We start from the raw sequence: 14170 nt of genomic DNA, 5'->3' as shown, positions 1-14170 counted from the left end.
TAACATACGCAAAACAAAAAATCAGTCTTAAAGTATAGATATTCTCATACATAAGCGAGAATACTGCAATCTTCTCGGGAGGAGATTTATAGTCTCGATTGAATTTGCATTGACGCAAGTATTAAGTGTATTCAATTCAAGACTGAAAATCTTCGAAGAATATTATAATACTGTCTTCTTTATATGTGAGAATATCTATTTTAATTTGAGACAATTTTTTTTCCTATGTACATAGAAATTTTATATATACTTAATATATACTTGATTATATACTGAGAAGAGGAGTTGAAGTAAAACGATTTGGCTGAAATTATTTAATCAAATACTTGGTAATTGTTACCAATTCATTTTTTCAATGCACGCACCGATAGCGATCTCGCCGAAATTATAATCATTTTCGGCCTCAACTATACGTAGAGAATTTTTTCCCGAAGTTATAAACGGAAAAATCATAGTGGTCTTGTCCGGTTAGGATATATTTATAACATCGAAACAATTTCGAGGTAATATGGAAAATTTAAGAAGCAACGGCTCAAACTATATGCAACGCGAACGACGATTACAAATGCACGTCGCTGGTCACAAACTATGGTCTGTGCTACACAACGAGTATCCCGTCTTTATGCAGTTCTCATACATATGCGCGTACACAGTGCCATACGTTACACAATAGTTACTACCCGAGATAAGATTTTTTTTTCATGCTGTCATTAGAAATAACGCGTAATCTAAGCTTCAGCGTTGAAAATGCACATATCAGTATGAAACGTTTTTTACTTTTCTAATATTTTTCCTTGTACGTATGGTAAATTGATTTTTCCTTGTACGTATGGTAAATTGATGTAGAATCGGGTTAAAAATATATCCGATCAGACCATTCATTTATTGCTATAATGTATATATTTTGACTTCACGTTCTGAGTATATCGATAAGGCATTGGGAGTTTAATCGCTGATACTTCGCTTTTTGGACGTCATCGGCGCGAGTAATATAATACATATTGGTATGTGAAATTTAGTAACGCCCAATAAAGTAATCGTTATTATTATTATTATTATTATAATATCCTAATCGCACAATACAAGTCTAGTGAATCATGCTGTTAGTATATTACATTATTCAATAAAAATTTTCTACATGTATTCTTCTGATTTTAACCCAAAAAATGATGCACAGAAAAAAAGCGCACTTTTTTCTGTGTAGTAGTGATATGCATGCAAAATTATTATCACCAACACACTATAACACTTACTAGAAAACTGGTTCTCCCGACTACAATTCTTTCACTTATGCGATTATAATTATAAATACCAAACATTTTTTTCCGTGCAATTTGCTTCATATCGTCTCCTTTTGTTCGTCTAATTTGTTTCGAATCAGAGTGTCCAAAAGTGCTCTCTGAAATTTTGCTGAAATACAATCGAAGATTTTTAAGAATGTTATCGTCGGACATTCGTCGGTATATCGTTATTCGACCGGATATTCGTCGCGTTCTTAACGTATCGAAATGTGTGAGACGAACAAAAGAAAAGGCTGTTACCGAGGAAAGGTGGAGACTTTTGTCGGGAGACTGTATGCAAGTCAAACGACGCATTATTCCTTGACCTGACCCAACGAAACCTCCTTTCATATTCATTAGAATCGTCCCGCCTCGTGCTGCTTTGGACCACAAAATGCGCGCGCGCGGCCGCCGTGTTCGTCTCCGGCGAGGTTCGCGCAAATCGATTTATATGAAAAGTACCGGAAGAAATGGTTCACGCGCGCAACGAAAGTCGAATAAACCTCAGATAATGGTCTTGAATAATTCCCCCGAGGCCGTGACGTCGCGATTTCGATGATATATATTTTATTTTCAAGCGTACTCCGATGAACAGAGCAGGCAGAAACGCACCGTCGTTACTCAATTTTACTGTAAATTGAGAACTGAAAAATAGAAACTAAAAATTAACTAAAAATTGCGAATTAAATTAAAAAATATATATGATATCGTTAATTAATTCGTTCATTAACGAATACTCGAAAATAAATAACATTAGGTATTAAAATTTCTCGCAGTGGAATCTTCCATAAAATAAGCGAAAAACCGCGGTATATTAACGCGGAGCGATAAAAAAATACTGCCACTTGAAATCGTAAGAATGAATGTTTCTCAAGCTTAAAATGGATTCTGACTCAGTACGAGTGAATGTTGCAATCGATTAGAGCGAATTTGTTCCCGCTACGGCGGGAATACATCACTCTTCAGTCTCGAGTGAAAATCCTCACTAGGAAACAAATCCGTATATGACGCGACGCTAATTCGGAAGCCAAGTTTTTTTCCACACCACGCGAAAGCACAAAATATGTTTACTCGATGATTCAGAATGAAGAATTCGCTGTATACTGTGTGAAAAATCGCGTGAATCCGAGTAACACTTGGATTGTCACTCTACTTTTCGAGTGAAGTTGTGTTCCAAGACATTTAGAGAATATGTTACCTTCAAATTATCATCTTCGAGTCCTTCGTGCTTTCCGTCACCACGTTGTTTACGTGAAACATTCCCGTGAACCACCATTTCGCCCTGCCTTTCTCATTTTATTTTCCATCTCCTCTCTCGTTCCTCAGGACGTGTCAGGACGAAACAGCCGGCGGATAAAAGTCGACGTTTTATCGCACGCGAGATCGTCCGAGCACACAATGCTATTCTCAAGCGAGAGGGCCGATATGTCTATTAGCATTTCGACAAGCAAGCGTATCGTCCACCTCGAGGAGATTTTTCGTATCGATTACGCATCTGCTCACTGGAATGGGAAGCATTGATTCCGAATGTTCCATGAATGTTCGACAGCCCGTTTCAAAGACCACCTCCCTAAGATTGTCTAGATTTCTTCTCGCAGGCTGCGCAGGGCATCATGTTCTCGCATCATTTTTCACTGAATTCTAGATCGAAACGAGGAGTGTGTCCCACCCTGTATCCCTAGAATCCATATCTTTATCTATAGATTATAACGACAGGCAGATTAAACGTGAATCGATTTTCAAAATCCGTTCCCATCGGCAAAATTTTTCCGCTCGAATTTTCGAATATTAAAAATTCCGAGCAAAACTACAAATTTTCATCTTTAAATTACAATAAACTGATATATCTAAAGTAAATTTTCGAAAATCATGTATACGTTAGCAAATATTTTACATGTAAATGTAAAATGTAAGTTCTTGGTTCGGCTCCAGAAATTCAGTATTTATTATTTAACAAATAGGCTCATTGAAACTAAGAAATGTACTAAATTAAAGCTATATTGAGTAAAATATTTTTGAAATAAACATGCAACGGTTTGAAATAAAAAATTTTTAATAAGTTGTTGGTTCTCTGAAATTAAGGATTTCACGAAAGACTTCACGAAAGATTAGGGATTTCACGATTTTGCAGCTTTCCTCTCGTTACAGAAGGACACAAATCACATTGATGAGGCGAGCGAGGGAGCGTTTTGGGACCCGTCATGCGACAACAATCGAAATGCGAGAAATCAAAATCATGTGCGCCAATTGCAAGAGCAGCTGGTTCAAGCCACCGTGAAAGTACGTGAATTAGAATGCGAACTGAAACACGTCGAAATGGTAACGATCATTGAGAGTACTTGTAACGATATCTCCGTGAACACGATAACATAAGCGGTGTAAATACAGGTGAACAATACGTCCATGAAGGACGATCTTCCCGATGGGCATCGAAGGGCCGAGGTTTTACGGGCGAAGCAAGATATGCTGAACCGTATAATACAAATAGAAGAAAAGGTATTAAAGCACTACGTCAAGTATGTATTTACATCATCTTCCTGTTATAATTTTTTATTTTTTTGTAATTAACGGAAAGTGGAAAATCGTGGACAAGAGAGATCATTTCTAATTTCTTGCGCGCAAACGAGTCCGAGAGAAATTCACTAAATTATTAAGAAAAAAACTTATTAAAAAAAACACATTTGCAATTTATGATGGTTATTTTAGAAAAACTCGTTAAAATATTGATCAATGTTAAAATATTATAGTTTTATAGGCGCGGAAAAAATCCAGTTTTTTTCCATTTTTTCATGGAAATCCTTCCGGTTTCTTATTTTCTTTACTTTAAAGAGTAAATAGCAGGTTTTAATCGAATACATGTGAATTTTTCTAAACGAATATTTCAACCTTTGGAACAGAAACGGAAAAAATCTGCGGAAAATTGGAAAAACTGGTTTTTTTCGAGGCTTCAAAATTATAGTTGAAATATCACCCAAAAGAGGAGCGGATTAATTTTTGATCATATTCATTACTGATATTTTACGTTTTCTCTTAGACCCGAGAAGCGGAACGAAACGCTAAACGCATTCAATTGGACGAAACCACGCTCGTTAACGATTTCCGCTCGATAATATCGAAGTTGAACTCGCATGAAAAATTCGATTTGGTCAGCGGAGCTCTTAAAGCTTTGCAGATCGAGAGCGACACGCGCGGCAAGATGAAGGAGCACGAGAAATCAGACTCGGACGAGAAATTCGGCCGAGTCGGTGGCTTCGAATACAATCCTTTAACTTTGAGGCAATATTTCGACGCGAACTCGGAACAACCGAGCAAGCCGAGTGATACAAACGAGGAACATTCGACCCAAAAGGAGGAGATATTGCGAAAAAGGATAGAGGAGCTCGAAAATAAGAACGAAGATCTCCTGCAGGCTATGGAAAAATTGGACGAAGGACATTCGCAATCAATTGGTAAGTGGAATAATTGTCTTTCTCAGGTGCGCACGAATTGTCGTCGCAATCTTGTCGTTCAAAAATTATTATTATTTATCTTTTATTATTGCCCCTTATTATTATCATCATTCCTTTGGAGAAATAATACATAATTATTATAAAAATAATATAAAAGTAAAAATATAAGGACTAAAATTAAATTTTCCTTTCTATAACTTTGGTTTCTTGCTTGGATTTGTGATCGTTTTTCGTAGTTTCTAAAATTTGGTTCAATTTGCGACTCGTTAGATTTTTTTGGCGATTTCTTTATTCGAAAAGAGTCCGCAATAGGCCGAAATGTTTTTGCAAAGTGCGATATTATTAAATTGTCACGCCCTAACAATAGCGGGTTGGCTTTCACAAGTCAGATATTAATATTCCCTCCTTTTTCTTATAGAAACCACAATTTCCAAATATAAAGATTCTACTTGACCTGTAACTCTTGATTACATTCTACTTTCTGCAGAAGAATTGCTCGCTCTCAGGCAGGAAGCCAACAAGAAGCACCGTACCCTCCAAAGCGCGTACGAGCAACTCTCCGTAGATTACAACGAGGCTCAGAGGGAGATCATCGAATTGCGAAGCAACGATACGCAGTTACAGAAGCTCGATAGAAGTATCGATAAACTGGACAAGCACACTCAAGCGACACCTCCCTCTCAGAAGGACGACTCGGTGCCGGCAAGAAGTGATCTCGACGATGTCACCGAGAAAGTCAAGGCCATCCTGAGAAACTGCACTATAAACAGCGTCGAGTCGGGAGAATCGATCTTCGAGACGCTCGCGAAGCAGTACGTCGACTCCAAGTGGAAATTGGAGATGCTGGAGAGAAAATTGACGGAGACCGCGAGGAACTTCAAGGACGCCGAGGACGTGAAGGACGCTCTGCAGATGGACTGCGAGGAGTTGCAGTCCCACATCGACACGCTGCTGATGGAGAATCAAACCTTAAAGTCGAGCCTGCCGTGTATTCCTGAGGCGAGCGAAGAACGAGTAGCTTCCCTGGAGACGGACGTGGAATCCTTGAACGAAGAGGTGAAGCGCCTTCTGGCGGAGAACAAAACGATGCGCGAGACAAACTCGAATCTGACGCGCGCTATACGAAGCCAGGAATTGTCTTCGACAAATTCCAGCCAATCGACGGAGAACGCCGATCACCAGGTACCACGCTCGTGCTTGGAAGAAGACAAAGAGTCGTGGGAAGAGATTGGTCTGTCGAAAGATACGGCGGAACGAGAAGAGTTCCCAATACCTTCGAGTGAGGTGAAAAGTTCGGACGAAGAGATCGAGCGGCCGAGAGTCGACCATGAAAACGTAACGCAAGAATTAGTACAGACGGTGTCCAAAGTGGAATTATTGGAGAGTGATTTGGCACTTCAACGGGACACTGTGAACAAATTAGCGAGAGAAAACGAAGATTTGCTGAAGAAGAAGGCGCAGTTGGAGATGGAATTGTATGATCAGCGAGAACACAATTTACGAAGGAACGATTACTACGAGTGCGTCCTGGGCGACCTGCAGCAACAGCTTAACGAAGCTGATCGCGAGAAATCCGCCTTACAAGACGACCTTTCGTGCAGGACTATGAAGTTGGACAAGATGCAGACTCAGATCGACGGGAAGCAATCTCAGCTTGCGAAATTGTGCCAAGATAACGACCGATTGACCAAAGAGAACGTTTCTCTGTCGGAGCAGTTGGCGGCTACGCACAACGAATCCCTGGATAAGATCGAGCTGCTGAACACAGAGATGTCGTTGCTTCAACAGGAACACGAGGACTTGAAGCAGGAGGTGTCGACCTACAAGGAAGACCTGGCTCGCGCGAGGGAGGAGCTGCGCGAGACGCAGCAGCGTCACGCGGAATTGGGGAACGAGCGCGGTGCGTTGAAGGCGCGATGCGAAGAACTCGAGGAGGAGAAGCAAAAGTTTCGGGACGCGGTGGCGGAACGAGCGAGGCGAGTACGGGAGCTCGAGGAAGAGCTGAATCTCAGGGAGGCGAAATTCCACTTCCTGCTGAACAAATGCGAGTCCTTGGAGAGAGAGGCGAAGGGTTCGACTATGCTGCTCGTGCCTCCGGAAACGACGCACGACGAACGTCAAATGAACGACGAGGAGGCTGTGAGAGCGGAAAAGCAGCGAGACTCGGCGGCGGAAGATGCGAGCAACGCGGCGTCCGAGGAACAACGGACGCTCGAGCAGATAATCGAGGGGGAGAGGCGGGAGAAGGAGATCGCAAGGGAACTCAACGAGAAGCTGACGGGCGAGATCGCCGAGTTACATGCCCGACTGCAAACTGCTGTTGAGAACAACAAGGAGTCCGCGGGGATGGCCAAGCAGACTATCGAGGATCTCTCCCGCCTGATTCGAGACAAGGACAACGAAATGAGCGTCTTACGGGCCGACCTCGCACAGGCAGGCGACACCATCGCGAAGATGTCGGGTGACATCGCTATGATCGACCAACGAAGGGACGGACTGGAACAGCTTGCTGCTGTCAAGCACAACGAAGTCTTGCGATACCAAGACGAGATTCAGCAGCTGGTTCGTCGCGTGAACGAGCAGGCGGCTCACATCCAGGGTCTGATCGCTGAGCGGACGGTGAACGAGGCGGCGGGTAAGGCGAATACGGAGGAAAACGGCCCCAACGGAGCTAAGAATCAGATCGCCGAGCGCCAGAGGAACGAACTCGCGGCTCTGGACGAGAAATGCGGCGTGCTGGAGGCCGCTCTGATCGAAGAGCGATCCAACAGCAGGATTCTGCGGGACCAGCTCGCCGAGAGTCAGGGCAAGGAGATCAACGCCGCCAGGGAGCTGGAGAGGCTGAGGACGCACTTGGTCGAGATGGAGTCGAGCTACACGGAGGAGGCTCTGATCGCCGAGAAGACGCGCGAGGAACTGGAGACGAAGCTGCAACAGGTCGAGGAGAAGATGAAGAACAGCCTGACCGCTTACACGTCGGCGAGTATCAGGGCGAACCAGCAGGTCGAGACGTTGCAGCAACAAATGGCCCTCATCGTTCAGCAGAGGGATCAGATACAGGCGAAGCTGTCCGCCACGGAAGACAACATTTTAGTACAGGCCGCCTCTTTGACTAACCTACAGATTGTCTTGGAGCAGTTCCAACAGAGTAAGTAAAAGTTTCGTTGATGCGCGGGAAAAGGAGCGGTAGATTCAAGTAATTGTTTAATAAATAATTACTACGACAGTAAACTTTTACTTGGGTCAAGTAATACCTTCTCGATCCGAGTAAAAGATTTTTCAAGTCAATTATTCAAGTATGATACTTATTCGATCAAAGTAAAAATCTGCTAAAGAGCATCGGAGTAATTATTTATTTGAACTCAGCGCTTTTTTTTTTGCGTTGAATTCTTTCAGTGCTTTTCTTACAACGTAATTATTACGAGACTTTCTGTCTCACGAATATTACCTGCGTTGATATATTATATACAGAGTGGTCCATTTAAATCGAGCATCTTAAATGTTTCACTTGTTTTTGACGAAAAAATGTCTAAGCAAAAAGTAGCTGCACCGTTCGAGGAGGTAATTATGATAACAAAGGGATTTTTTTCAAGGTCATTTTTTCCAGAGACTTGAAGGTCAAGGTCTTTTTTTTTATATATATATATATAATTATGTGTTTTTGTTTGCATTTTATGGCCGACATCAAGAGGAGTTCATTAATGAATACGATCTCCCTTTTTAGCCTATCTTCTCTCGTGATTTTGTCACGTTAATTTCAATTTTACGGCTATTTACTGATAGTTAAAGTAAAAGGAAAGAGGCATTTTACAAATGTACTCTCTCAATCGGTTACAAATATCATTTTATGAATGTATCTTTTAATTTTCTTGCTTCTCACGTGGACGATCGAGATGTCTGCGGTGAGCCTTAATAGCGCACTTATTTAAATTTACAGCTAAAGAACGCGACATCATATCGGCGACGGAGAAGATTCGATCCCAGCTCAACGAGTCGTACGAGAGACAGCAGGAATTGGCGAGTGAAATCTCAACTCTCAAGGTTTGCACGCTCTTCTTCCACACTCTTGTTACTCTGAACAACAACTTCAGTACAATATTCCATATACAGCATATTCGTCAGATCAATTCGCTCATGGAATTTCGTTGTGTATATGCATACATATATGCTTACAGCAACAATTATCCGAAGCTAAAGAATGCTTGCAAGCTGCTTCTAGACTAAGCGAGCAACTCGAGAAGAAGGACGAGCAAATCGGGCAACTCAACGAAGAAGGTGACTACCCGATCCAAAGTTACACACTTTCAGTATTGCCTCTTGCATCTTGTTTTTTTTTTTCCTTTATGGCATGATCAGTGTTTCTCGATTATATCGTTTCATGCATCGTGAGAAGCGAGAACCCGAGAAATTTCTGCTCGGTATCGCACACAAAAGATCGATCACATGTTCCTTACATATTTCTGCTTTCACTTTAACACCTTGCGGTTGGGCGACGGATTAAATCACGCGACGCATACCGCACGGATTCAATTAATAACGCGCTGTTTCATGTGTACGTATAAAAATACGAACTCACAAGCGGAGCTTGAGCAAGAACATCTTACGAGAAAAAGAGAATAAACAATGTGTCGGTGAGTCGACACGTCGAGGATCGTCGAGGATAAAACCGGAACGTTGAAATCGTAGCGTCGAAACGCGACGTCTCTTCGAGACCGGATGTCTCACGCGGACTCTGTGCTTTTAGAATCTGTCGTTGATTGATGAATCGTCTATTAGAATCGATCGCCCAATTGTACGAACACTAATGTACGAATCGTAATGTACACCTTGTACGCTAAAAACCGCTAGAAAAAAAAAGAGTATGCACAGTCGGCGGATTAAAAATTGCAACGCTTCTCTTTCGATGAGCTTAGCAACGCATCTCACGTCCAACAGGAAAATATGTCTCTCTTGAGAATTACTTAAAAAAAGAGAATCTCGGAGATGCGTAACAAAATTTATGAGAAAAGAAAATGTTACTACCTTTGGAACTCAGACACGATGAAAGGAATAAGGAACGAAGAATTAAATATAGAGAATTATTAGAAACAAGGAATTAAATTTCGACATAAGAACAACTATGCTTCAATCCATAATAAAGGAATAGGGAACTAGGATCAGGAACATTGACGAAATTCTATCCCTTATAACTTGTGTGCTTATAGAATTTAGGTTGAATGTTAGTTAACCTTCCAAATGTCTAATGATCGTCAATATATAAATGGAAGTCGGTTTGAATTAATCGATAATTATCAAGAAAATAATAACAGTGTTAATGATAACGGTAAAGATTTATTAAAAAATACAGTAAAAGTGATCTCGTTCTAAAACCCGTTCTTATGTCTTATTCTTCATCCCTCTTATTGTATTTTAAACTATGGTTTATTTCCAACATTTTATTCCCAATCCCGTATATTTAACTCCTTATTCCTTCCGTGGCTATCTGGGCCCGTAATCTGCCGACTGCCTGTGCGTAGAAATGCGATTTCATGTTTCATGTGCTCTAACAATAATCACGTTGAAATTTTAGCAGCTGCGACGGTAACTCGGCTATGTTCGGGCGCGCGACTCCAAAGAATCACTAAACCATTTTATCCCGCAGATAGCCGAACGAAATGTTTCATCCGTACCCCCCGCATAGCTTCTTTGTGAATAACATAAACGCCACGTGCACTCGGCTGAAGGACGTCAAGTAATTCAGCGACGAAATAAAATGACACCATTCGCACGTTGCAATAATCTGTAGCACGCGCAGCAGCACGTCGATAGAGAGCGGTAGATGCAGCAGCGAGTATCGTCGAAAAAAAACAAACGAATCCTCGAGATAACGATCAGTGTGTTCGCAATCACTGTAACTAATCTGCGAAAGCAAAAAAAAACACGTGTCACTATCCGGTGGTGTAATCAAATATCAGCTGGTAATTCTGGGGATTGTGACGGTAGCCCAGGATTCTTGCTGGTATCTGGCTACGAACTGGATCATCGCCTTTGCACACTAAATCGCCTGTTGGTTGGCTCACGCAATTGCCCCACCCCACCCCCACCCCCGCTGGTGCTGGTTACTACGTTTCTGCACTTTACTACATTATATTGCGAATTCTCGTGTTTCCCCCCTGACGTTAAACAGACAAGGAGGCGCGAGAGAAACGACCGCTGGACGTTGCGCTCTTTTCTGCACACACCTTTAACGTTCGACCCTTAACGTTCTGTTTCCGGTTTTTCTTTCTCTCTCGTTTTTTTTGACCGGCCATATTGTTTTCACGTATTGTTGTTAGTTCGTAACTAATTGTCGGCACAACTGATTGTAGTTATCTATTCCCGTGGAACGATATGCAGGCGTGTGTGTGTGTTTGTTAGCGAAACTTTACGTTACTATCTTGCATGTAGCAGCGATTATTTTGTCGTCCGATCGTTCGTTTCTTACCGGCGAAGGGGCCGATGTGCTTGTTGGAATTATTTCGCACGATAATATATTTTTTAACGAATGTCACACGTATAAAATCCACACAACTGTCCCCTGCGACGATGCAATTTGATCGCCATGCGCCCTAACATGCATGCAAGATAAGTAATGAGATATCGAGTTCGACGCAATATTAGAGGTCACTTTGTTTTGTAAATTGCTCTGTACGACTGTGTTAGTTAGTTAATTAGTTAGTTAGATACGTCAGACTGTGCGAGACGGCCGCGGTTATGTATGCAATTGTAAGAATCGCCCCGAGAACAACTGCTTTGAACAATTGACGAATGGAATTCCGTAGATGAAACATCTCGATTCGTTTTATTACAATTGTTGTTGCGACAAATTCTACGATTTTTTTGTGCTTCAACGACTATCGTCACAAATTCGATGAGACTGAGATCTCTAGAGACTCGTGAGAAGCTTTACCGTCCTCTCATGTTTCAGTCACATATTGTAGTTGTTATGACGGTACGTCGTGGCAATATGTATTAGCGCGCGGAATGTACAAAATTAAAGTGTATCGGTGGCACACAAATATTTATAACTTTATACATACAAAGTGGCGCGATCTGTAAGTGGACTCATCTCGAGAAGTGTAACCAATGGTGGAAGCAGCATGTACGGGGTTGTGAATAGCTTCGGGAAGGACATCGAACTCGTCGCACGCGTGCTTTGTTTTGAGGGTGCGGACGTCTGCGATAAACACGTGCGACGTATCTGACGTTCCCCTCGAAACTATTTAATACCTGTACGTGTTATTTCCTTCGTTCGCTATGCTTCCAGAGATAAGTCCATTTACAGGATATAACGGGCCACTCTGTGTGTATATATGCGTGTATGCGTGTGTGTACTCATATATATATACATATATATATATATATATATATATATGAATGCGTGATGACAATTGGTAGCGATGACGTGGGTAATCTCATGCGGTAACTGTGAGCGTGTAAATAGGAGAAGCTCATATTACCTCGTGGGGTTTCCCACTCGTTACCACGATTCGTCAAAATTTCGGAACTTTTCGGATCGTTCGCTTTTTTTGCACACGCGTTAGTTAATCGATCGGTGAAATTGTCGAGAACGATTTCTTTGGCCGATAAGGTGACCCGATACCCGGGAAGAAAAAGATCATCTATTTTGCCCGTATATGACTAATAATATATGCCCACAAGGGAAAAATACTGTCGTTTATAAATTATTATGCAAATACAATCGAAATAAATGCTTCTGGCTACTCGTGCTTCTGACGGCACACGATATCGGTATTTAATTAAATGACAAAGCATCATTTTTTTTCGTATAGACATATATGATCATATATGGGCAAAATTCACATATGATTTTATATAATAATATATAATCGTATATAATCATTTTTTCCCGGGTACCGCACGGCGAGCGTGTCGTAATTCTGCGTAGATGTTCGCGGGCAGAGTGCAGTGATCTGCGGACTTTCAGGAACTTTTGGGAAGCCCCTCACACACGCAGGACAATCCCCCGAGTGTGTTGCAAATTCCCGTGTTCCCTCCCCCCCGGAAGCCCCCGCTGGGTCAGAGCGCGCTCGAACCGTGCTCTGCCACGTGAACGAATGCGGACTACTAAAAAAAGAAGCGCTTCCCTCGTGTATCCCCTATAGTGGCATGCGTGAAACCTTAGTTCTTGTAGAACACGGCATGATAAACGAGGAATGCAGCATGCGCAAAAAAGTCAAGGCGCAGGTGAGAGTATTGCATCAGGTACTGATGTGATGTCGAGGCAACCAGTACTTGTGTTAATACTTACGCCTGTGTCTTGCCGAGCTACCAATTCATCGACCCCGCGACGACCTGGACCGCGCACGGTGTACATAGAGATCGTGAATTTCCTTATTCATTTCTCGGACACCGCTAGGGGCCACCCGTGTCCCTTTGTCACGGTCGAGGATGGCTTCCAGCCAAGTCCGATTAAGCTGATCGACGATCTTAATAAGATTGAAAAGATTGAATTATATTAGAATGGAAAATAAAAGCAAAATGAAATTAATAAAATTAAAATTGCAGTCGGTCAAGTGTCACCGGCTCTGTCTCGCTAATACAGGTAGAAATTATTGACTTTCCGATTATCGTCGAACAAATCAGAGAACTGGAAATTGGAGGCCTCTTTCTTGTTGATACTATACAATGTCAAAAAACAGAGCTGACCGGTTTTTGTACTTCAATTGGTGTTGGCGACTTTTATTATTAGTCACCGATTGGCTTAATCAGAGCTTGGTGAAAGTCACTCCAAGCGACTTGGAGGAACGAAAGAATATATTCTTTCGTAGACGGATACATTTATTTAACTCTTCCCTTTCTTTTTTTTCATTTTTCCTTTCATTCTTCTCTCGAATCAACGTTCAAAATTTGTTTGAAAAAGAACCCTCGTAAATTGGCTACGTCAGTCGTCAGTGCCATTTTCGTGTGTGTTAATGTTTGCGATTCTCCGTTTCTAGTGACGCGACTGACGGCGCTGGTGAGCTCTATCAATGAGAAGGTGAGGGAAACGATGGAGCGCGACGAGGGAAAGGTTGACAAGTGAGTAAAACGAAAGCCCCGCTGCGTCCGACCGACCTGTCCATGCGAGTGAAAACCTATCCTCCGACTGACTCTTACAGAACCCTCGTGAAGAACCTTCTCCTGGGTTACTTGTCCCCGACCACGTCGGACAAGTCCTCGATTCTGAGGGTCTTCGCCACCGTCTTGGACTTCACCGAGTCGGAGAAGGATAAAACTGGCGTGAACAATGCCGCGGCGCAGGGCAACTGGATGTTGCGCGCCGGCAAAGGCGGCGCGCTGCTAAAAGTACGGGAAAGGCAGTATTTTTCGCAACGCTTAATATGAATTGAAACAAATCCTCGGTTGGGTTAATCGGTCAGTTATATTCATTGGGAATAAAAGATAACGCTTGTGTGACGT

At 42.3% G+C, this 14170-nt stretch overlaps 1 protein-coding gene across 5 annotated transcripts in view; it reads left to right on the top strand.

Moving 5' to 3' along the window:
• The window catches only part of LOC106749384 (thyroid receptor-interacting protein 11-like), a 36801-nt gene that overhangs the window by 20549 nt on the left and 2082 nt on the right, over positions 1–14170 (top strand). For 2 of the 5 annotated variants that reach the window (XM_014628784.1, XM_014628800.1), the window contains 8 exons: positions 3429–3560; positions 3669–3776; positions 4315–4729; positions 5217–7877; positions 8667–8770; positions 8905–9004; positions 13708–13789; positions 13870–14056. In XM_014628784.1, coding sequence (XP_014484270.1) covers positions 3429–3560; positions 3669–3776; positions 4315–4729; positions 5217–7877; positions 8667–8770; positions 8905–9004; positions 13708–13789; positions 13870–14056 — 3789 coding nt within the window. Of the gene's footprint in view, positions 1–3428; positions 3600–3668; positions 3777–4314; positions 4730–5216; positions 7878–8666; positions 8771–8904; positions 9005–13707; positions 13790–13869; positions 14126–14170 lie in introns of all 5 variants that reach the window. The other 3 variants (XM_014628775.1, XM_014628807.1, XM_014628794.1) reach the window with 2 other exon arrangements.

This window comes from Dinoponera quadriceps, unplaced genomic scaffold (assembly GCF_001313825.1).
Source record: "Dinoponera quadriceps isolate SergipeBrazil2010 unplaced genomic scaffold, ASM131382v1 scaffold37, whole genome shotgun sequence".
NCBI lineage: Eukaryota > Metazoa > Arthropoda > Insecta > Hymenoptera > Formicidae > Dinoponera > Dinoponera quadriceps.
This window is presented reverse-complemented; position numbering and strand designations above follow the sequence as displayed.